This window comes from Ranitomeya imitator, chromosome 6 (assembly GCF_032444005.1).
Source record: "Ranitomeya imitator isolate aRanImi1 chromosome 6, aRanImi1.pri, whole genome shotgun sequence".
Taxonomy (NCBI): Eukaryota; Metazoa; Chordata; class Amphibia; order Anura; family Dendrobatidae; genus Ranitomeya; species Ranitomeya imitator.
The window spans coordinates 160,897,564-160,921,458 of record NC_091287.1 but is presented as its reverse complement, the minus strand read 5'-3'; the positions used below and the strand labels follow the sequence as shown (position 1 = coordinate 160,921,458).

Below are 23,895 nucleotides of genomic sequence, written 5' to 3'. Positions count from 1 at the left end.
GGTGCTCGTTTCACCGCCCATAAGTCTGGGGCAGCACTCTCTGTTCCCTCCAGGGGTCCGGCCAGCTCCCCAACAGGGCAACACAACCTGCCACGAGCACACTTACCCGATTTCTGATCAGGAAGCAGGAGCTTCCTGCTGCCTTGAGGTTGCAAATCCAGCCTCTTTCTTAACCCCTTACTTTCCCTAAGCTAAACACACAGTCATACAATACAGAATAAAAGGGATATTGCACATGACATTAACAATTAAAGGGAACTTTACATAGTACAATAGTGTAAACATAATACAGCAACAATACACATGAACATTTCACAGTAAGACAGTAGTACATAGGTACACCATCCGGGTACCGCATAAAGTGCACGGGAGCTGCACATAGGAGAGTGTGTAAACAATGGGTTTCTCCACCACCTCCTTACACCTCTCCGTCTTAAAACCCCAGTCATCCTCGAATATCAGGGCCTAAGAAAACAGCTATCTACTATATAACTGTCTAAGGGTCACTTCCGTCTGTCCTTCTGTCTGTCACGGATATTCAATGGAAATCCAAGTCGCTGATTGGTCGCGGCAAAACAGCCATGACCAATCAGCGATGGGCACAGTCCGGCGGCAACATGGCCGCTCCTTCCTCGCCGCAGTCAGTGCCCCCTCCATACTCCCCTCCAGTCAGCGCTCACACAGGGTTAATGGCAGCGTTAACCGACCACGCTATGCCGCGGTGTAACGCACTCGGTTAACGCTGCTATTAACCCTGTGTGACCAACATTTTACTATTGATGCTGCTTATGCAGCATCAATAGTAAAAAGATCTAATGTTAAAAATAATAAAAAAAATAAAAAATCGTTATATACTCACCGTCCGTCGGCCCCTCGGATCCACAACAGGCCTTTCCCGCTCGCGACGCTCCGGTAACCGGTCCATGCTGCGATCGCGAGACCGCTACATCATCATCTCGAGAGACCGCAATGCACTCTTGAGACCGGAGCGCGGGAGGAGTGTCGGTAACCGCTTTGCTTGGATCCGGGGGCTCCGGAAGGTGAGTATATAACTATTTTTTATTTTAATTATTTTTTTTAACAGGGATATGATGCCCACATTGCTATATACTACGTGGGCTGGGCAATATACTACATGGGCTGTGCAATATACTACGTTGGCTGCGCAACGTGGCTGGGCAGTATACTACGTGGGCTGTGCTATATACTACGTGGGCTGTGCTATATACTACATGGGCTGTGCAATATGCTACGTGACTGGGCAATATACTACGTGGCTGGGCAACGTGACTGGGCAATATACTACGTGACTGGGCAATATACTACGTGGCTGGGCAATATACTACATACTACGTTTCTGGGCAATATACTACATGACTGGGCAATATACTACGTGGCTGGGCAATATACTAACATACTACGTGGCTGGGCAATATACTACGTGACTGGGCAATATACTACGTGACTGGGCAATATACTACATGGCTGGGCAATATACTACATACTACGTGACTGGGCAATATACTTTGTGGCTGGGCAATATACTATGTCACTGGGCTATATACTACGTTACTGGGCAATATACTACGTGACTTGGCAATATACTACGTGGCTGGGCAATATACTATGTGTCTGAGCAATATACTACGTGGCTGGGCAATATACTACATGGACATGCATATTCTAGAATACCCGATGTGTTAGAATCGGGCCACCATCTAGTAAAACATAAGAGCGTATCGCAGTCCGGAATATTTATGCAGTCTCTTGAAGTGGCCCGATGGTCAATTTATTACATTTTTTTTTCATAATGGCAGTCTTACCCTCCCTCCATTTAGGGGACTACGGACTTGTAGATGGTGGTAGGCTGCATTTAACACGGGACTAGTCCAAGGAAAGACATGAGACAAAGTCCAAGGGTGAGAGTTAAATCCCGCAGCAGCCATACACAAAATCCACCATAATCAACCCCCATAGGGTTTCGGTCCCACGATCCAGCAAGGGATGCACCAGCGGGAGCAAACTAACTGAGAGGACGGGAAAACAAATGAACACGGTCCTTACTTTGTGACTACGGAGGCCACGCCTAATGCCTCAGTCCTTTGGGCATTATACAGGGCTCCCTACCCACTCAGGATTGCTTAACAGTCCCTGGTATTTTTTTTCCTAAGTGCAACCGGCACCAAACACAATTTAAAGGGGCCATTTCAGTCCACACATGGCCACTGAGTTGCATAATGGGCCGCATGCGGACGCTGCACATCTATATACGTGTGGGACGAGGACCCGCTGGAGGAGAAGTCCCCACCGTTCTTCCGGCTCCCCATCCCCCCCCAACAGCAGTCCCACAGCTCCCAGAGCCTCCTGCTCTGCTGTAACATTTGCGGCCGCTTCACTGTGTTTAGGCGCCGCTCTCTCTTGTACCTCTTCAGAAGCTGCGGCCGTAGCAACCGATCGTACAACACTCTAAGCCTCCTGCAGTGGGCTTGCCTCCCCATCAGGCTATTCTTACGGCCACCGTGTAGGGCCCTTGGGGCCCCTGCTTCTTGACAAAGGCTACTCTGTCCCCCTCCTGTAGAGGACCACAGAACATTAGGGACCCGGTGTTCACCTAAACTTTCACTCCTATCTCAAGCTCCTGAATTAAACCGTAACCCTTGTCAAAGTACCGGACCACTCCACGGGTCATCTGGCCTGCCTCAGCTCCCCTGCCGGGTGCTGTAACTCCTGTTCTGAATTCTGCTCTTGGGTTCCCTCCAGTGGTTGTAGGTGGAAATGCAGTTGTCTCTGAGTCACAGTCCTGGCCAGGTGTATCTACTGATTGCAGTTCTGACTGGGATATTTAAGTGTGCAGGATTCATTAGCCCTTGCCAGTTGTCAATGTTTCTTCTGAAGTGTTGGATCACTTTCTGGCTTCTCCTCAGCTGTCAATTCAGCAAAGATAAGTGTCTGTTTTTTGTTTCAGTGGCACACATGCAGTGTGCTTATATTCTGTGCTATTCATTTGTTTTTCTCTTGTCCAGCTTAGACTGTGTCAGTGTTTTCTCAGTCTTTTTGGATTCTCTGGAGATGCAGATATACGCTCCACATCTTTAGTTAGATGGTGGAGTTTTTGTATTTTCTGCTGTGGATATTTTTGGAAGGATTTTTAATACTGACCGCTTAGTATCCTGTCCTATCCTTTCCTATTTAGCTAGTGTGTGCCTCATTTGCTAAATCCTGTTTTCTGCCTTTGTGTGTCTTTTCCTCTACTACTCACAGTCAATATTTGTGGGGGCTGCCTATCCTTTGGGGTTCTGCTCTGAGGCAAGGTAGAAATTCCTATTTCCATCTATAGATTCCATCTTTAGATTGTGAGCCCCATCGGGGACAGCGATGATAATGTGTGCAAACTGTAAAGCGCTGCGGAATATGTTAGCGCTATATAAAAATAAAGATTATTATAGGGGTATTTAGTCCTCCGGCTGTGTTGAGGTGTCTAGGTTTTGTTACGCACACCCCACGGCTACTTCTAGTTGCGGTGATAGGATCAGGGTTTGCGGTCGGTATAGTTACCACCTACTCCAGTGAAAGTTTTCATGCTGCTCCAAGGTCACCTGATCATAACAAACTCCTGGACGATGAGCCTCTCCTGCCGCTTCTTCTCCCATATGACTCTTCGGATCCATCAGGCCTCTGCAGCCGTGGGCACCCAGGGCTCCTCCACATGCATGCCGCGGAGGTCAGCCGGAGCGGGTGCGGCCTGTGGGAACGTAGGTGCTCTCACTGCCAAGGATGACAGCAGAGTGGGAAGAAGGTACACCTCCAGTGATGACAGCGGGGCCACAGGAAGCAGGGAGGCAGAGAATGAGATGGCGAGATGACCGGGTGATAATTCTTTACTCACCGCCGCGCCCGGTGACAGTCCTCTAGTGCAGCCGCCAGTGCTGGTGACCGTAACCACCATGATCCCTGCAGAGCTGCCTCCAGGGTCTTCCGGATTCCTTCGGGTTGTTTGCTTAACCGCCGGAACAGGGGTTGCTCCTCCAGTTCCTCTGACTAACAGGCCTCAAAGTGCAAGCCCGCCTCCACTTGGGCCACGGATCGCCCCCAGTCCTGGTGAACAATGCCGCTGCAAAACGACATGCTTCCTCGTTGCATGGTCTCGGGTAATGGCGTCTCTCCTTCTGAGTTCCACCTATTCGTGGGTGGGGTCACTTCCTGCTGCTCCTTCCGTTTATCCTGGTCAGAGACCGTTAGTCCTGGTGCCTCTTTCACTGCCCATAGGTCCGGGGCAGCACTCTGTTCCTTCCACGGGACTGGAAGGACAACAGCTCCTTTTTTGCCCGCTCCCATTTAGGGAAGGCATTCTTCTCAAAGAGACGTGGCTATCTTCTTTTCGGCGCCAAGATGTTTCTTTGACGCCCACGATATGCAGCCCCATCCTCGATTTTCGCGCTAACAGCCGCCTTTTCAGCAGCCGTCAGCGTCATCTTTGTTCACTTTTCCATAGTCACTACGCCAAATGTAACAAGGTGGCATGGGGTGGTAATCGCGGGCGAGTCCACTTACAGTCACAGTCCACAAAAACCCTGGCCCCTTGCACATACACAGACAGGACAGACACAATCCCAGGCACAGCTGCAGACAAACAGCTTAATAAAAGAGGTAAATAAAGTGCAACATCAACTTTCTACTCTCTCCGTAACGACGTCCATGGCCGTACCCACAGCAGCCATGGCTGGCGAAAGAGGAGGTAGTCCATATGCCGGAATCTGGATGCTTAAAGTCCCTTCGGCGGTGCACCTACGTATTCCTGGTGCCCCTTTCACTGCCCGTAGGTCGGGGGCTGCACTCTGTTCCTTCCAGGGGACGGGCCAGCTCCCCAGCAGGGCAGCACAGCCTGCCACGGACACACTTACCCGGGCTCTGATCAGGAAGCAGGAACTTCCTGCTCCCTTGAGGCTGCAAGTCCAGCCCTTTCTTAACCCTGTACATTCCCTAAGCTAAACACACAGTCATACAATACAGAATAAAAGGGATATTACACATGACATTAACAATTAAAGGGAACTTTCCATAGTACCACAATGTAAACATAATACAGCAACAATACACATGGACATTTCACAGTAAGACAGTAAAACATAGGTACACTATCTGAGTGCCACATAAAGTGCACAGGACTGGAAAATAGGAGAGAAGGGAAGTAATGGGGTTCTCCACCACCTCCTTACACACCCCACCACAGCTGCCTTGCAGTCTGATGGTCTTCCTGCATGAGTTGGCAGAGCAGGCACTAAAGCGCCATCTTGGGAACCCTGATCCTTTCCATTTTCTAAAATAAAAAAAAATTTCAAAGTGGCATGAAATGAAGAAAAAATGCAATTTTCCCCATTGTTTTTTGGGATTTGTTTTTACAAAAGCTGTTTTCACTGGTGGCGGATGTTAGCAGATGCACAGCTGAACAGTACAGCTCTGTCAACTGTGTTGCTGATTACACAGGAATGTACAACTTCGACAGATGGGAGGTGAAAATTCGTAAGACCAATAGCAATTCTTTCCTATGACCTCACACGTAAACATACTTTTCTCAGCTGAACAGTCCTGTGATTTCATTAGGGAGGGGGGAATGAGATACTACCAGACAGAGGTTTATCTATGGGGGGGCAAATGGGTTATCTGTCCCGGGCGCAGTCTGACGGCCTAATGCAGAGGTCCAAGGTGTCTGCTTCCAGTAGCTGCATTTTGCTGCTTAACTTGTCTTGGAGTCGGCCGTTCTCTGAGCCGGCTGTCAACATGACGTACTCGCGTCTTTCAAACAAGAGTATAATTGTAGCTCTGACTGCCGATTCAGGGCGACGCCAGCAGGTCATGTGATCACGCTGCTGGCATCACTCACCGATGCTGCAGAGGCACGTATTGGTGACATGTGCTCCTGTGGAGCTGAAAACATTGACAATTTAGTGTAACAGAGGAGAGATTTAGTGTGGGGAGAGGGATGGAGAACATTAAGTGTAATGGGAAGGGGAAGATTTGAGGACACAATGATTCTCTAGGTCAGCACATGTAGTGATTCCAAACTTTTAAAAGATTTTTTATTTTAGTGGTTTAAAAAAACTTCAGAAGCTCGTGAAAAAAAAGTATGTGTGTCTCCATTTTCTGAGATCTAGAACTTGTTTATTTTTGCATACTTGGAGCTGGGTGAAGGCTTGTTTTCTTTGCGTGCTGAGCTGAAGATTTTATTGACACCATTTTGGGATATACCGTATTGCCATTTTGATTGTTTTCTATTGTATTTTTGGTGGGAAGTACAACCACCCCCCAAAAATGTCAATCCTGGCATTTCGTTAATCAAGCCCTCTTCAGCAGACTCCCAGCTGCCATGATTCCCAAACAACAATGGTGTAATATAAACATCTTTGTCTGTGATTTAACAGTGGCATGTGAATTGGTACACTGCAGTAATCGGAGCAAGCTCTGGGTGCTGTACTTAGAGGCAGATACCGGCTATGTTCCGCAGCCAGCATCTGCCTGTTATGAAGCAGACGTCTGAGCTAGTTTCATACTTTCTTTAGAGACTTATAATAAAAATGTATGTCATATTTCATTAAGAGACTAAATGATACCAAAGACTACAATTCAACTTCAATTCAGCAAAATAGGTTCTGATCTGCATTTCTTGACAGCGGTCACTACACAATGATCTGGGCTGTCCTGTGTTACTCTGCTCAGTGTGTACATCCGTCCAACAGCGGAGCTAATAATAGCTGGTCAGTTGAGGTGCTAATAGTCGAACCCTTTCCTAACCCCCACCGCTCCACTGATCTGATGTCAATGACTTATCTTGAAAACTGGTCACCAATATAAGATGCCTGGACAACCACTTCAAGTTCAGGAGTTGTGAAAACTCCAATATTTTAGCACCTTTGTTTTTAATGTAAAGTTGACAGAAAAATGTACGATAGGTCTTTTTCTGATGATTATTCCCCTTGATAGGCCATTCCTATTTTAAGACCCCACTGTGGTGTTGTACAACAGACTGTTTTCTATAATCTGTGGATTAGAACTATATGGTCTTTGTCACTAAATATCCACAATTGTTAGCATTAACTTTCCAGTGGCATAAAGAGCATCTAAAGCATTATGTAGCTGTTCATGAAACCTAAAGACAATCTCGTTAGGCTTATTCCGAGGGTACATTTAGCAGCCCAGACTGAGTGTGAGTTTCTCCCTAGTGATTTAGTTTTGATGATTCATCTTTAATTAATACAGCGACACAAGGTTATTCATCAGGCTGTGATAGTGCTGATTGGCGGTTCTGCATCCTAATGAATATCCTCTGAAGTCTATTATTTTACTTTGCTCATTTAGACAGATGTGGTTTATGGATCTTCTTATGGGCTATGTAAATTTGTATTCTCTTTCATCCCTTTCTTTCATCCCACACTGATAAATTACAAGTTGAGGTTTTCATAACAGCGCTCAGGCCATAACAGATCACCCCGCTATATTTGGATCGAGTGACATCTCTACAGAATTATTTTTTAGGGATTATAAATTATGGCGGTCACCTCATATATCTTGCTAAAGCACAAAGCAAAAAAAGGAAAGATAATGAGTTGCAATTTTTATTTAATCACTGCTATTCCAAGAGCAGTTTCACATGTGTATATTAGTCAGTAGTCGTAAGCCAAAAAGAGTAGTGAATTCAAAGCACAGAAGTCCCTCTATTTCCATTATATTTATTTGTTCTTTTTTTACACTCTTCGTTTTCGATTAAAAATTTATCAAAATACACAAGCAGCTTCATTGTAAATCCAATGGAGTATAGTTAGACCTCTGCTAATACTTAGGCGGCACCTAAACTTTATTAACAAGGACCTTTCAGCAACATATTTGACTTCTAACTAAAGGTAAAGTAAAGCCCATTTAATGCCTATGACATTCATACATTTTGTAATATTTTGTTGGGCCATTATTGAGAAATGTAGCCTTGAAGTTTTAATCACAGGTATAGGGGGGCAGGCACTGAACTTTCTCCTCTGCTATTTTTTTTCCCTATTTTCCACCTAATGCCAGCCTCCGGTCTTTGACCGGTCACTCATCTCTCAGTGACTGGTCTCCCCTTGCCCAAGATTCTGCGCAAGCACCATAATTACCCAGGGTCGTGTCATCAGAAGGGGAGGCACATGCGCAGTAAGCTCCTAATGACGTTGCAGGAGCCGGTCTATTGATTTCACTACATCGTTAGCAGATTACTGTGATGGGCCACCCCTTCTGATGAAATGAACCTGGGCAGTGATGGCGCCTGCACAGGGAAGGCAGGTCACTGAGAGAATAGTGACGGCAGTGGATAAGGAAAAGGGAGAGAACACAGGAGAGCTGGAAATGTAGTGCCTGCTATGCATCACATGGAAAGAAAATTTCAAAGATGGATTTCTGAAAAATGGCAAAACAGAATAATAAAATCAAAGTATGAATGTAAACTGTGTTAAAGGAGCTTTACACTAATGCTTTTAATTAGTTAGTGGTTAAATTAAAAAACGAGGAGAGGAGTGGAGTGAGTGAACCGAAGCCACGTTCATCGGAGTGGACAGACCCTATTAGCATATATGCACAGCTGACACTGAATAAAATGATATATTTAGCTGGTAGGACAGAAAAGTGGTGACAGGTTCCCTTTAAAATTTATGACATCTCCTTCCTCCCCCCAAAGTTACTCTCTTTCCCAAAAGCGAAGATTAGATGTCCTGCACTAAATAGATGTCTTAGTTCTTCATGTTCCAGAAGACCTGACACCATGCAGACATGTTGTTCAACAGTAAATTTTGCCCTAAATAATGGAGTTTATTGCCTTAATGGGAATCTGTCACTAGGTAAACTACCAGCATTGTATTATAGAGCAGGAGAAGCTGAGCTGATAAATACCGTATATAGTTTGGTATAAACAGATTCAATATGACTTGTAACTTGTCAATGAAAATTTTCTGCTAATTTTGAGCTAAGGAGTCCAATGGGCGACGTGACTTGATGATTGACAGCTTTCCCTGTATGAGCGAGCAATGCTTGCACTGGAGTTGGTAAGCAGAGATCTAGCATATACTGTAACGGGATAGATTACAAGTTATACTGAATCTTTTCCCACTATTCAGTATATAAACCTGCCCCACTTCTTCTGCTCTAGAACATGCCGCTGGCAGATCACTGTGCATGATCATCATGGCAGGTTCCCTTTAACCCTGCACAGCTGCTTAATAGTGTGCTCCTTATTCCCTTCCTGACAGGTACACCATCATATTTCCAGGGTTATGCCTGGCCATCGTGTAAGTTACATTTCTGAACCCATGTGCTTATAACTTAGGGGACATTGTTATAATGAGGAGAAGAAGAAAGCTGGAAGGGATAAAAAGCACGACAGGGTCTTACCTGGGTTATACATTTAAAATGAATTGCACAATGGTGCTCACCTGGTATGGGTGTGTGCACACAACCGCTGAGAAAGTATATAGCTGCTGCATACCCACGAGGAATCAACTGAAGACCAAACACTGAAAACGATGGGTTAAAACTGCGTTGCCATAGGAGGGTTGAAGAGATGCAAAGTCCAATTATTCAGGCAGTGAGAGGCACCTACAGCGGGGAAAATAAGTATTTGACAATTTAGCATGTTTTCCCACCTACAAAGAATGGAGAAGTCTGTTATTTTTAGGCTATGTAGCCACGTTGCGGATTTGCCTCTGGAATTGTTTGTTCGGATTCTGCATCTCTTGGCAGAAAACACAGGTGCGGTTTGATGCGTTTTTTATGCGGATTTTGTGCCGATTTCTTGCGTCTTTTACCCCTGCGGATTTCTATAATGGAATGGGTAAAAAAACGCTGCAGATCTGCACAAAGAAAGTGCCATGCTCCTTCTTTTAATCCGCAGCGTTTCCGCTCTGAATTTTCCGCACCATTAGCACAGCATTTTTTTTTTCCATTGATTTCCATTGTACTGTAAATCACTTGCGGATCTGCAGCATTTCTACACGGTAAAAAACGCGGATCCACAGTAAATCCGCACTGTGTGCACATACCCTAATAGTAGGTACACTTCAACTGTGAGAGACAGAATCTAAAAATAAAAATCAGAAAATCACATTGTATGATTTTTAAATAATGAAATTGCGTTTTATTGCTCTAGCAGAAAAGTGTTCATATAGTGCATTAAGTCAGAGAGTACACTAAAAGTGGTAAAACTCATGTTATCTTAATTACTGTTACAAAACTGTATATCATATTTTTATTCTCTTTTGGAACACTGCAATATCAATATAGATACAATTTTCAGTAAAAACCTCTTTGAGACAATTAATGAAAATTGCATAAAAACTGTTTTAAAGGGCAGGTCATACAACAAATAAAAGAAAAAAGTCTACTGAATGCAGGCTTAAGTTCCACACCTTTTCCTTCCTGGGTTATTTTCCGTTTTTACACATGCATTTTTTTGTTTCCCCCCTCTGCTTCCAAGACGTATGAGGACTTTTCTTTTTGTTTGCTGGACACCGTTTTAAATGACACTTTTCATTTTACCATGATTCATGTAATCCAATGATAGTTTGAAGTGCAGCATACCATCGATTTAAAATCCTCTAATCTTTATTGTAAATCCATTAAAATATGGAGGAGTTTTATCGGCGCGTTTCGAGTCAGTCCAACTCTTAATCGAAGGAGTTGGATTGACTTGAAACGCATCAGAAAAACTCCTTTCTTCCTTCTATATTTTAATAGATTTACAATAAAGTTTATTGGATTGTAGACGACTATGTGCTGGACTTGAAACTATTATTGAATTTTATCAGGTATGTGTGGAGTCTCACCAGCTTTGTCTGTGCATTGGTACTTATTACATGCCGGCTGGATCAACACACGCACTTCAGGCTGGGGTGAACTGTATCTAACAATGCTTTCCATTCAATTTACCTGGAAAGTAGAAAAAAATTCCGAGTCTGCATTGTTTTTTGGGTTTACTTTTACAACGTTGATCATGCGGTAAAAATGAGCTGGAATGACTATTCTCAAGGCCGGTATCATTATGGCAATACCAATCTTGCAAAGTTTATTTTCTGATGTACCATATGTGGTAAAAAAAAATCAGAAATTTGTAAAAATATATATATATATGTATATATACAAAAAAATATATATATACATATATATATATATATATATATATATATATATATATATATATATATACACACACACACACACAGGTACTTCTCACAAAATTAGAATATCATTAAAAAAATTAAACTCGTATATTAAACTCATATGTTATATGGCATCATTACAATCAGATTGATCTACAACCCCTGGCAAAAATTACGGACACACCGGCCTAGGAGGATGTTCATTCAGTTGTTTAATTTTGTAGAAAAAAAGCAGATCACAGACATGGCACAAAACTAAAGTTATTTCAAATGGCAACTTTCTGGCTCTAAGAAACACTAAAAGAAATCAAGAACAAAAAATATGGTAGTCAGTAATGGTTACTTTTTTTTAACCAAGCATAGGAGAAAAATTATGGAATCACTCAATTCTGAGGAAAAAAATTATGGAATCATGAAAAACAAACAAACAAAAAAACACTGCAAAACATCACTAGTATTTTGTTGCACCACCTCTGGCTTTTATTACAGCTTGCAGTCTCTGAGGCATGGACTTAATGAGTGTCACACAGTACTCTTCATCAATCTGGCTCCAACTTTCTCTGATTGCTGTTGGCAGATCAGCTTTGCAGGTTGGAGCCTTGTCATGGACCATTTTCTTCAACTTCCACCAAAGATTTTCAATTGGATTGAGATCCGGACTATTTGCAGGCCATGACATTGACCTTATGTGTCTTTTTCAAAGGAATGTTTTCACAGTTTTTGCTCTATGGCAGGATGAATTATCATCTTGAAAAATGATTTAATCATCCCCAAACATCCTTTCAATTGATGGGATAAGAAAAGTGTCCAAAATATCAACATAAACTTGTGCATTTATTGAAGTTGTAATGACAGATATCTCCCCAGTGCCTTTACCTGACGTGCAGCCCAATATCAATGATTGTGGAAATTTGCATGTTCTCTTCAGGCAGTCATCTTTATAAATATCATTGGAATGGCACCAAACAAAAGTTCCAGCAACATCACCTTGTCCAATGCAGATTCGCGATTCATCACTGAATATGACTTTCATCCAGTCATCCACAGTCCACGATTGTATTTCCTTAGCCCATTGTAACCTTGTTTTTTTTCTGTTTAGGTGTTAATGATGGCTTCTCCATATTTAAATCCCATTTCCTTTAGGCGGTTTCTCACAGTTCGGTCACAGACGTTGACTTCATTTTCCACCCATTCGTTCCTCATTTGTTGTTGTGGATTTCCTGTTTTGGAGACATATTGCTTTAAGTTTCTGGCCTTGACACTTTGATGTCTTCCTTGGGCTACCAGTATGTTTGCCTTTAACAACCTTCCCATATTGTTTGTTTTTGGTCCAGATTTTAGACACAGCTGACTGTGAACAACCAACATCTTTTTCAACATTGTGTGATGATTTACCCTCTTAAGAGTTTGATGATCCTCTCCTTTGTTTCAATTGACATATCTCCTGTTGGAGCCATGATTCATGTCAGTCCATTTGGTGCAACAGCTCTCCAAGGTGTGATCACTCCTTTTTAGATGCAGACTAACGAGCAGATCTAATTTGATGCAGGTGTTAGTTTTGGGAATGAAAATTTACAGGGTGATTACATAATTGTTTCCTCATAATTAAGTGATTGCATAATTTTTCCCCTATGCTTGGTTAAAAAAAATAACCATTACTGACTACCACATTTTATGCTCTTAATTTCTTTTAATGTTTCCTAAAGCCAGAAAGTTGCCATTTGAAATGGCTTTAGTTTTGTGCCATGTCTGTGATCTGCTTTTTTCAAAAAATTAAACAACTGATTGAACATCCTCCAAGGCCAGTGATTCCATAATTTTTGCCAGGGGTTGTATTTCAAGTGTTTGTTTCTGCTAATGTTGATGATTATGGCTTACAGCCAATGAAAACCCAAAATTCATTATCTCAGTAAATTAGAATAATTAGCATAAAACACCTGGAAAGGCTTCCTAAGTATTTTAAAAGGTCTCTTAGTCTGTTTGAGTAGGCTCCACAATCATGGGGAAGACTGCTGACTTTACAGATGTTCAGAAGGCAGTCATTGACACATGCCACAAGGAGGGTAAGCCAAAAAAGGTCATTGCTAGAGATGCTGGCTGTTCATAGAGTGCTGTATCCAAAAAATATTAATGGAAAGTTGAGTGGAAGTAAAAAGTGTGGTAGAAAAAGGTGTAAAAGCAACCTGGATAACCGCAGCCTTGAAAGGATTGTTAAGAAAAGGCCATTCACAAATTTGGGGGAGACTCACAAGGAGTGCTGGAGTCATTGCTTCAAGAGCCACCACACAAAGATGTATCCAGGACATGGGTAATAAGTGTTGCATTCCTTGTGTCCAGCCACTCATGACCAATAGACAACCCCAGAAGTGTCTTACCTTTATTTTTTAATAATCTTTATTTTTATATAACGCTAACATATTCCGCAGCGCTTTACAGTTTTGCACACATTGCTGTCCCCATTGGGGCTCACAATCTAAATTCCCTATCAGTATGTCTTTGGAATGTGGGAGGAAACCGGAGAACCCGGAGGAAACCCACACAAACATGGGAACAACATGCAAACTCCTTGCAGATGTTGTCCTTGGTGGGATTTGAACCCAGGACTCCAGCGCTGCAAGGCTGCAGTGCTAACAGCTGAGCCACCGTGCTTCTGACCTTAACCCCATAGAGACTCTATGAGGTATTGTCAAGAGGAAGATGAGAGACACCAGACCCAACAATGCAGACGAGTTGAAAACTGCTATCAAAGCAACCTGGGCTTCCATAACACCTCAGCAGTGCCACAGGCTGATCGCCTCCATGCCACGCAGGATTGATGCAGTAATTGATGCAAAAGAAGCCCCAACCAAGTATTAATAATAATAATAATTTTTATTTATATAGCGCCAACATATTCCGTAGCACTTTACAATTAAACGGGGACATGTACAGACAATAAATTCAATACAAGTTAAGACAATTTAAACAGTGACATTAGGGGTGAGGTCCCTGCTCGCAAGCTTACTAAGCACATTTACTGAACATACAGTAGGCCAACATTACGGATATTAAAATAATTTTTCAAGCTGATGTTACTAAGTATTCTAATTTACTGGGATAATGACTTTTGGGTTATCGTTGGCTGTAAGCCATAATGATCAGCATTAACAGAAAAAAACTTGAAATAGATCACTATGTTTGTAATGACTCTATATAATATCTGAGTTTCACTTTTTGTATTGAAGAACGGAAATAAATTACCTTTTTGATGATAGTCTAATTTAGTGAGAAGCACCTGTATATAAAATTTGTGTTGCCATTCTGAGATTTGTAACATTTTCATCTTTCTGTCAATGGAGCTGCACGTGGGCTTGTTTTAGGGCAGAAATACCACTGCTGTAACCATAATAACCTACGCTAAAAGTAACAGGGCCCACTTCCAGCTCCAAAGTAACAAGCAGCTTCTGTCACAGCCACATAAAGGGGTGCACTTGATGAGCTGCTAAGGGCGCATATCTGCACTGGAGCCCTCTTTTTTCTGATGTTCTCCTCTTCTCAGCTCCTCTAATTTTGCCGCTCTTCTCTGCTTTGTACTGTCATGCTCCATAGCAGAGATATCCACATTTGATGATTTTGGAGCACAGTATGGGATATCTCTACATGTAGTGCAACTGGATGTCTCTTGAGAGTCTTTTCTCAAAGCGTGTGCTTTCACCCCTCTCCTCAATGCTGAATATCACAGATCGGTAGTATTTTAGGCCAGGTGCACAGGTTGTATTTTTGCCTTACGGATTTGTTAACAAAACCTGATGCCAGCAAAGTCAATGAAAAACCTGAAGTGTCATGCACTCGTTGCTTACTGACTTACAGATTTGGTGCAGAAAATAATCTGCAGCGTGTCAGTTCTCTATGTGTTTCCACCTTTGATCTCACTTAAATCGGACAAAAACGCATAAGAAAAGGTGTGTTTTTTTGCAGCTGTGTTTTTCCTACCAAGAGCTGCATTTGGTGCAAAAATCTCTGCACAGAAATACTTATCATGCGCACATACCCTTACACTGCAAGATTAGCTGGGAAGCTATGATTAGCAGCATCTGGAAAGGGAGGGGTGCAAGTGCATAAACCCTTAAATAAAACTCTGAAGAGACACCTATGTGCACTATGAGCAGAGATTTCACATACTGCCCTTTAAAAGCAATAGATGGGAATATGTCTGCACTGGAGTAACAAAGCGCAAAAAGGAGAAGAGCGGCGGAATCAGGAGAAATCAGAGATTTTTATAAGATATTGGACTCAAGGGGAATATAATTTTTGCTCTTTTTTTGTTTGTTTCAGATACTACTAAGAGAAGGTTGTAAGAAGATCTTGGTGTCAGACTCACTGGCATTACTGAAGAAAATGCACAGAACTCAATCCAGAGCTATGCTGGTCGATGGTACGTGTATCCTCTCAGTACCGATTGTTTGTTACCGATTTGTTTTTCTCCTTACCCAACTCTGCATACTGCCTCCACCCCCATTCCCTTCTAATGACAAAAGCCATTACATCGAGCGCTGGTGCTAGATCTAGTTGTAACTGTAAAGCCATTAACATTACAAGTACTATAAATCCATATTTATTTTTGTCTTTGCCTAGGAATATTATACAATATGATTCATACAAAAAAGGAATGAAATAATTATGGCTTATTATTCATATTGGCATGCACTACACAACTACAAACAAGTAAATGAAATGCAAAGAAGGCCTACAGTAGTCTCTAGGCCACCCACCAATCAGTATGCAGGTGTTTAGAAAAATACAATACATTCTTTTACAGGTTAATTTTTTTTTTTTTTCAGAGGAAAATATTTGTGAAGTTTGTTTGTCGCCTGTACTTCCAACAGGTAATTGGTTTACATATTATGACAATAAATTGCATAATCTGATTTATCCGGGTGTATGGCACCATGAATGTTAAAATACATGTGGGTGATCGTTATGTGGATAGTAAATCTACTGATAAAAAAAGAAAAAGATATTTCTTATGAACAATATTACCTCTACAACATTTAAAGCAGTTTTTGGAAACTTTAATATTAATAACCAATCTTTACAATAGGTTAGTAATATAGTATTGGGGCAGTTGAGCGCATCCACTAATCAGCTGATTGAAAGGGGCTTTGTCGCACCAGAGGTTTGATGACTAAAGGCCCCGTCACACATAGCGAGATCGCTGCTGAGTCACAAGTTTTGTGACGCAACAGCGATCTCAGTAGCGATCTCGCTATGTGTGACACGTAGCAGCGATCAGGCCCTTGTGCCTGGGCCATTTTTTGATCGTTGAGGTCCCGCTGACATCGCTGAATCGGCGTGTGTGACACCGATTTAGCGATGTCTTCGCTGGTAACCAGGGTAAACATCGGGTTACTAAGCGCAGGGCCGCGCTTAGTAACCCGATGTTTACCCTGGTTACCATCGTTAAAGTAAAAAAAAAAAACACTACATACTTACCTACTGCTGTCTGTCCCCGGCGCTGGGTTTCTCTGCTCTGGCTGTGAGCGCCGGGCAGCTGGAAAGCACAGTGGTGACGTCACCGCTCTGCTTTCCGGCCGCTGTGCTCACAGCCAGAGCAGAGAAACCCAGCGCCGGGGACAGACAGCGGTAGGTAAGTATGTAGTGTTTGTTTTTTTTACTTTAACGATGGTAACCAGAGTAAACATCGGGTTACTAAGCGCGGCCCTGCACTTAGTAACCCGATGTTTACCCTGGTTACCAGGGGACTTTGGGATCGTTGGTCGCTGGAGAGCTGTCTGTGTGACAGCTCTCCAGCGACCAAACAGCGATGCTGCAGCGATCCGGATCGTTGTCGGTATCGCTGCAGCGTCGCTTAGTGTGACGGTACCTTTAAACTGCCTTATCAATTTCACCACACACGGAACGGTATAAACGCTCCTCCCCCCACCCCCAAAGAATTTAATGAATTGCTCGTTTTTGTTCATTCTGCCTACGAAAAATCGTAATAAAAAGCGATAAAAAAAAAAATGTCATGTGCCGAAAATGGTAGCAATAAAAATGTCAACTCATCCCGCAAAAAAACAAGACCTCACATGACTCTGTGGACCAAAATTTTGAAAAATTATAGCTCTCAAAATGTGGTGATGCAAAAACTATTTTTGCAATAAAAAGAGTCTTTTAGCATTTGACAGCTGCCAATCATAAAAATCCGCTATAAAAACCCGTTATAAATAGTAAATCAAACCGCCCTTTATCACCCCCTTATGGAAAAATAATAAAATTTAAAAAATGTATATTTCCATTTTCCCATTAGGTTTAGGCTGTGTGCACATGTTGCTGGTTTTTCGCGGGTTTTTTTTTGCATTTTTTTGCGATAAAAACGCTATGAAACCACAAAAAAAGCACACAATAAGCATCTCATCATTTAGAATGAATTTCGCATGTTTTTTGCACATGATGCGTTTTTTTCCGCAAAAAAACGCATCGCTGTAAAAAACGCAGCATGTTCATTAATTTTGCATTTTTTTTGCGGATTTCTTACTATAAAATGCATTGGAAGATGTCCAGAAAAAAACGCACCAAAAACGTTGGTGGAAAAAAAATTCAGGTTTCACATAGCCTTAGGGTTGGGGCTAAAGTTAGGGTTAGGGTTGGGGCTAAAGTTAGTTAGGGCTGGGGTTAAAGTTATGGTTTTGATTAGGCTAGGTTCACATTTGCGGTTGAGTCTGCAGCGTTTCGTACGCAACCGGAAACGCATGGCAAAACGCATGCAAACGCATGATAGTGCTGCGTTTTTTATCCACTTCAACTTACGCATGATGGATAAAAAACGTTTGCATGCGTTCGCGTTGTTTATGCGCATGCGTTTGTTATGAGAACATTTTTCAAAGAGAATTTCATTGACACAAGCCTGGCCCAATGGACGTGGCTCATGGGATTTCTGTATATAAACTCTTGTGCAAACGCAAGCGAACGCATGTACTTGTGTTCCTATGCGTTCCCATAGATTGCAATGCGTTGTTTTGACGCACTCTTTCAGCAAGCATCTGCATGTGTATGGCGGCGGAAATTTGATGCCAAAAAAATTCTAACAGTGTGCGTCATCCGCGCCCAGCCGCACACCACGAAAATACGCATGCTTAAACAAACGCGGGTGAACGCATGCACCTGCATCTACAATGTTCAAGACGCATGCAGATTTTTCAAGCTGGTGTTATGAAGTATTCAAATTTACTGAGATAATGACTTCTGGATTTTTATTGGCTGTAAACCAGAATCATCAACATTAACATAAATAGACACTTGAAATAGATCACTCTGTTTGTAATGACCCTATATAATATCTGAGTTTCACTTTTTGTATTGAAGAACTGAAAAAAATAACTTTTTGATGATATTCTAATATAGTGATAAGCACTTGTACATGTAAATGATTTTCCAGGGTCAATATAGTGACATGAAAAAAATGTCAAAAACTGTGCTTGACTTATAAATGGAGAGAACATTAGATCACTTTCTGCCCATAGATTCTGTCTAGGTTTGTAATGGAAATGTAAGCTTCTCTTTCATGTTGTTGTCGTTTATAATCCATTTTTTTGCGGAAATGAAGAAGCTGTCGGATGGTTTCTGTGAGTGATTATTTCTTTCTCTTGCAGATTCCTCTAAGCCTCTTGGCGTGGTGGTATTCCACTGCAGGCACATGTTCCACAGAGACTGCCTGCCTGTTGGCAACACAGTAAGATGCTTTGTAGCCTTCTGAGCACATCAGCAATACATGTGTGTATATATATGCTAGATGGTAGCCCGATTCGAACGCATCGGGTATTCTAGAATATGTATGTAGTTTATTTATGAAGATTTTAGAATAATACATTGAATACACAGGATTCGGCCGGCCGTGACCAATTAGCGAAGCTTGGTTCAAATCCCGCTCCAATTCGCGGCCTGTCGCTGATTGTTCGCGGCCGGCCACATAGTATATAGCACAGCCACGTAGTATATTGCACAGCTACGTAGTATATCGCACAGCCACGTAGTATATAGCACAGCCCACAGAGCATATAGCACAGCCCACGGAGTATATAGCACAGCCACGTAGTATATAACACAGTCCACAGAGTATATAGCACAGCTACGTAGTATATAGCACAGCCCATGGAGTGTATACCAGCCCACATAGCATATAACACAGCCACGTAGTATATAACAGCCCACGCACGTAGTGTATAACACAGACCACGTAGTGTATAACACGGCCCACGTAGTTTATAACACAGCCCACGTAGTTTATAACACAGCCCACGTAGTGTATAAAACAGCCCACGTAGTGTATAACACAGCCCACGTAGTGTATAACACAGGCCACGTAGTATAGAACAGCCCACGTAGCGTATAACACAGCCCACGTAGTATATGGCACAGCCCACGTAGTATATTGCACAGCCCACGTAGTATATTGCACAGCCCACGTAGTATATGGCACAGCCCACGTAGTATATGGCACAGCCCACGTAGTATATTGCACAGCCCACGTAGTATATTGCACAGCCCACATAGTATATAGCAATGTGGGCATCATATCCCTGTTAAAAAAAAGAATTAAAATAAAAAATAGTTATATACTCATCTTCCGTTGGCCCCCGGATCCAGGCGAAGCGTTTACCGATGCCCCTTGCGTGCTCCGGTCCCAAGAGTGCATTGCGGTCTCGCGAGATGATGACGTAGCGGTCTCGTGAGACCACTACATCATCTCGCGAGATCGCCATGCATGGAGCGTTCACCGGAGCGTCACGAGGAGCGGTAAAGGCCTGTTCTGGATCCGAGGGGCCGACAAACGGTGAGTATATAACTATTTTTTATTTTTTTCATTATTTTTAACATTAGATCTTTTTACTATTGATGCTGCATAGGCAGCATCAATAGTAAAAAGTTGGTCACACAGGGTTAATAGCAGCGTAAACGGAGTGCGTTACACCGCGGTCCGTTAACGCTGCCATTAACCCTGTGTGAGCGCTGACTGCAGGGGAGAGTATGAAGCGGGCACTGACTGCGGGGAGTAAGGAGCGACCATTTTGACTGTGCCCGTCGCTGATTGGTCGTGGCAAAACAGCCACGACCAATCAGCGACTTGGGATTTCTTTTACAGACAGACAGAAAGACGGAAGTGACCCTTAGACAATTATATAGTAGACAAGCGTGCACCTCTTATAGAATCTGGCATGTCCGACTCCAGCAAGCCCCCTGATCAAGACCAGAGGGAACATCACTGGTCCTGATGATTTGGGGCCCACGTTCTTAGGCCCATGCTTGTGCAGATCAGTGTATATGTGCAATGACAAATATGTATATATATTAACTAGCTATTGAACCCATTCTACGCCCGGGTGGCGAGCATTTATATTGGTATATGGCACCCATCCTGCGTCCCCATCCTGTCATGTGCTGCACCCATCCTGCGTCCCCATCCTGTCATGTGCTGCTCCATCCTGCGTCCCCATCCTGTCATGTGCTGCACCCATCCTGCATCCCCATCCTGCGTCCCCATCCTGTCATGTGCTGCACCCATCCTGTGTCCCCATCCTGTCATGTGCTGCACCCATCCTGCGTCCCCATCCTGGTATGTGCTGCACCCATCCTGCGTCCCCATCCTGGTATGTGCTGCAACCATCCTGCGTCCCCATCCTGGTATGTGCTGCAACCATCCTGCGTCCCCATCCTGCGTCCCCATCCTGGTATGTGCTGCAACCATCCTGCGTCCCCATCCTGGTATGTGCTGCAACCATCCTGCGTCTCCATCCAGCGTCCCCATCCTGTCATGTGCTGCACCCATCCTGCGTCCCCATCCTGTCATGTGCTGCTCCCATCCTGCGTCCCCATCCTGTCATGTGCTGCACCCATCCTGCGTCCCCATCCTGGTATGTGCTGCACCCATCCTGCGTCCCCATCCTGCGTCCCCATCCTGTCATGTGCTGCACCCATCCTGCGCCCCCATCCTGTCATGTGCTGCACCCATCCTGCGTCCCCATCCTGTCATGTGCTGCACCCATCCTGCGTCCCCATCCTGTCATGTGCTGCACCCATCCTGCGTCCCCATCCTGTCATGTGCTGCACCCATCCTGCGTCCCCATCCTGTCATGTGCTGCACCCATCCTGCGTCCCCATCCTGTCATGTGCTGCACCCATCCTGCGTCCCCATCCTGTCATGTGCTGCACCCATCCTGCGTCCCCATCCTGTCATGTGCTGCACCCATCCTGCGTCCCCATCCTGTCATGTGCTGCACCCATCCTGCGTCCCCATCCTGTCATGTGCTGCACCCATCCTGCGTCCCCATCCTGTCATGTGCTGCACCCATCCTGCGTCCCCATCCTGTCATGTGCTGCACCCATCCTGCGTCCTTATCCTGTCATGTGCTGCACCCATCCTGCGTCCCCATCCTGTCATGTGCTGCACCCATCCTGCGTCCCCATCCTGTCATGTGCTGCACCCATCCTGCGTCCCCATCCTGGTATGTGCTGCACCCATCCTGCGTCCCCATCCTGTCATGTGCTGCACCCATCCTGCGTCCCCATCCTGGTATGTGCTGCACCCATCCTGCATCCCCATCCTGTCATGTGCTGCACCCATCCTGCGTCCCCATCCTGTCATGTGCTGCACCCATCCTGCGTCCCCATCCTGTCATGTGCTGCACCCATCCTGCGTCCCCATCCTGCATCCCCATCCTGTCATGTGCTGCACCCATCCTGCGCCCCCATCCTGTCATGTGCTGCACCCATCCTGCGTCCCCATCCTGTCATGTGCTGCACCCATCCTGCGTCCCCATCCTGGTATATGCTGCACCCATCCTGCGTCCCCATCCTGTCATGTGCTGCACCCATCCTGCGTCCCCATCCTGGTATGTGCTGCAACCATCCTGCGTCCCCATCCTGTCATGTGCTGCACCCATCCGGGGGCCTGAGCAGGCGGGGACACCGGCGCGCTGTGGGGGGTCAGGTGCCGGTATCGCCGCCAGCTCAGGCCCCCCAGCACTTGCTATACTCACCTGTCTGTCCCGTTCCAGCGCTGCGCGCCGCCATCTTCCCGGTCTCCTGGCTGTGACTGTTCAGTCAGAGGGCGGCGCCGGCACACATTAAGCGCGTCATCGCGCCCTCTGAACTGAAGGTCACAGGCTGAAGACCGGGAAGATGGCGGCGCTCAGCGGTGGAACGCAGGACAGGTGAATATGGCCGATACTCACCCTCCTGGCGGTCCCTGCTTCTCGCTTGGAGATCGCGGTGTGCGTTCAGTGTTAACGCATACCGCGATCTCCCGGGAGCGTCACTCTGTGAGGCCCAGACTGCGCCGGCGCTTGCGCCTGCGCAGTCTATAAAGGCTTCGGACAGAGTGACGCTCCCAGCGTTATATTATAAATATAGGCCAAGAGAGAATCGTGTGCATAATATAGTGTTACAAACACAGATCAAATTAAATAAAAAAAAAAAAATCATACAGCGTCTGTTTCTAAAGAACTCGTCTAGCTGCAATAGATATATTCACTGAGACTGTAAATTGCCTAAAAAAATCAGTAGTTTTATTATGGACACGTTGTTTCTTTAGTTTTTAATGAGGAATTATTCACTAAAGGGGTATTCCCATCTCCAAGATCCTATACCAATATGTAGTAGGTGTAATACTAATATTAGCAAATACCTCCAATTAGAAATGTAGTATAGTTCTTCTGATTTGCTATATCTCTTTCTACATGTGCAGGCATTGAAGTAGCTTATGTATCCATGGTTACGGTCACTGATATAGTGACAGTAATTTACCTGTTAGTCATTGTAACCATGGATACCTAAGCTACTGCAATGCCCTACACATAGAGTAAGCAATATAGCGAATCAGAATAACTAAACTACATTTCTAATTTGAGGTATTTGTTAATATTATTACACCTGCTACATAGTGGGGATAGGATCTTGGAGATGGGAGTGCTTCATTAAGAATTATATTTTCTACTGTGCCCTCCCTTATTACAGAATAATATTCTTCTGCGCACACTACAGTAAAATTCCTGTTGGATTAGGCAGCATGTATCACGTGTCAGGTTCACTTTAATATTGAGGAATGTAATTAACATGTATGAAGAGCCTATTAGAAGTCCATGTATACGAACACTTAGAAAACTTGTATTTATATTGTTAAATATTATCTGTTATTGACTTCAAATATACTTAGATTTAATATGCTCTAAATTGTAGAATATCTGTAGCTGGCATTAATAATTGCCTGTATCTTCTTTTCTAGATGTCTCCTGCATATTTCTGTAACATCTGCAGTGCCAAACATCGCGGCCCTGGAAGTGCGATCTTAGACATAAAAAAATAGCCCCCAATAAATTCAATGTCTCCCTTCTTTGTCTTTTATGGCAATTCTTGATATTTGGAATATGTATTATTATTCTATCTGCTGCTGCATACATAGCACATATGGCTGTATGACATTTCTGTTACAGATTACAATAAACTTTCCATGCTCGATTCTGTTTCCATTTGCTCTACTGGTCTTAATTAGTAAAGTGTTAGCTCAAAAATACAAACATAGTTTCCATTTCCAATTGTCCACCTCTTTATAGATAAAGCGATGTCACCAAATGAAAACTCGACTTATGTAAATCTTTTTTTTTTTTTTATAAAGGCATGATAGAAAATTCTAGGGAGCACATGTTAGGCTTGGTTCACACAAGGTTTGGGAATTCTGTTATTTTAGTCA

General features: G+C 43.8%; 1 protein-coding gene across 3 annotated transcripts in view; it reads left to right on the top strand.

Annotated features, from left to right (window-relative positions):
* Positions 1–23,663, top strand: part of VPS41 (VPS41 subunit of HOPS complex) — a 354,940-nt gene extending 331,277 nt beyond the window's left edge. For 2 of the 3 annotated variants that reach the window (XM_069730259.1, XM_069730261.1), the window contains exons 26-29: positions 15,486–15,585; positions 15,992–16,036; positions 18,803–18,882; positions 23,431–23,663. In XM_069730259.1, the coding sequence (XP_069586360.1) occupies positions 15,486–15,585; positions 15,992–16,036; positions 18,803–18,882; positions 23,431–23,511 (306 nt within the window). In that variant the 3' untranslated portion in view covers positions 23,512–23,663. Of the gene's footprint in view, positions 1–15,485; positions 15,586–15,991; positions 16,037–18,802; positions 18,924–23,430 lie in introns of all 3 variants that reach the window. The other variant, XM_069730260.1, reaches the window with a different exon arrangement.
* Positions 23,664–23,895: the final 232 nt, after the last annotated feature.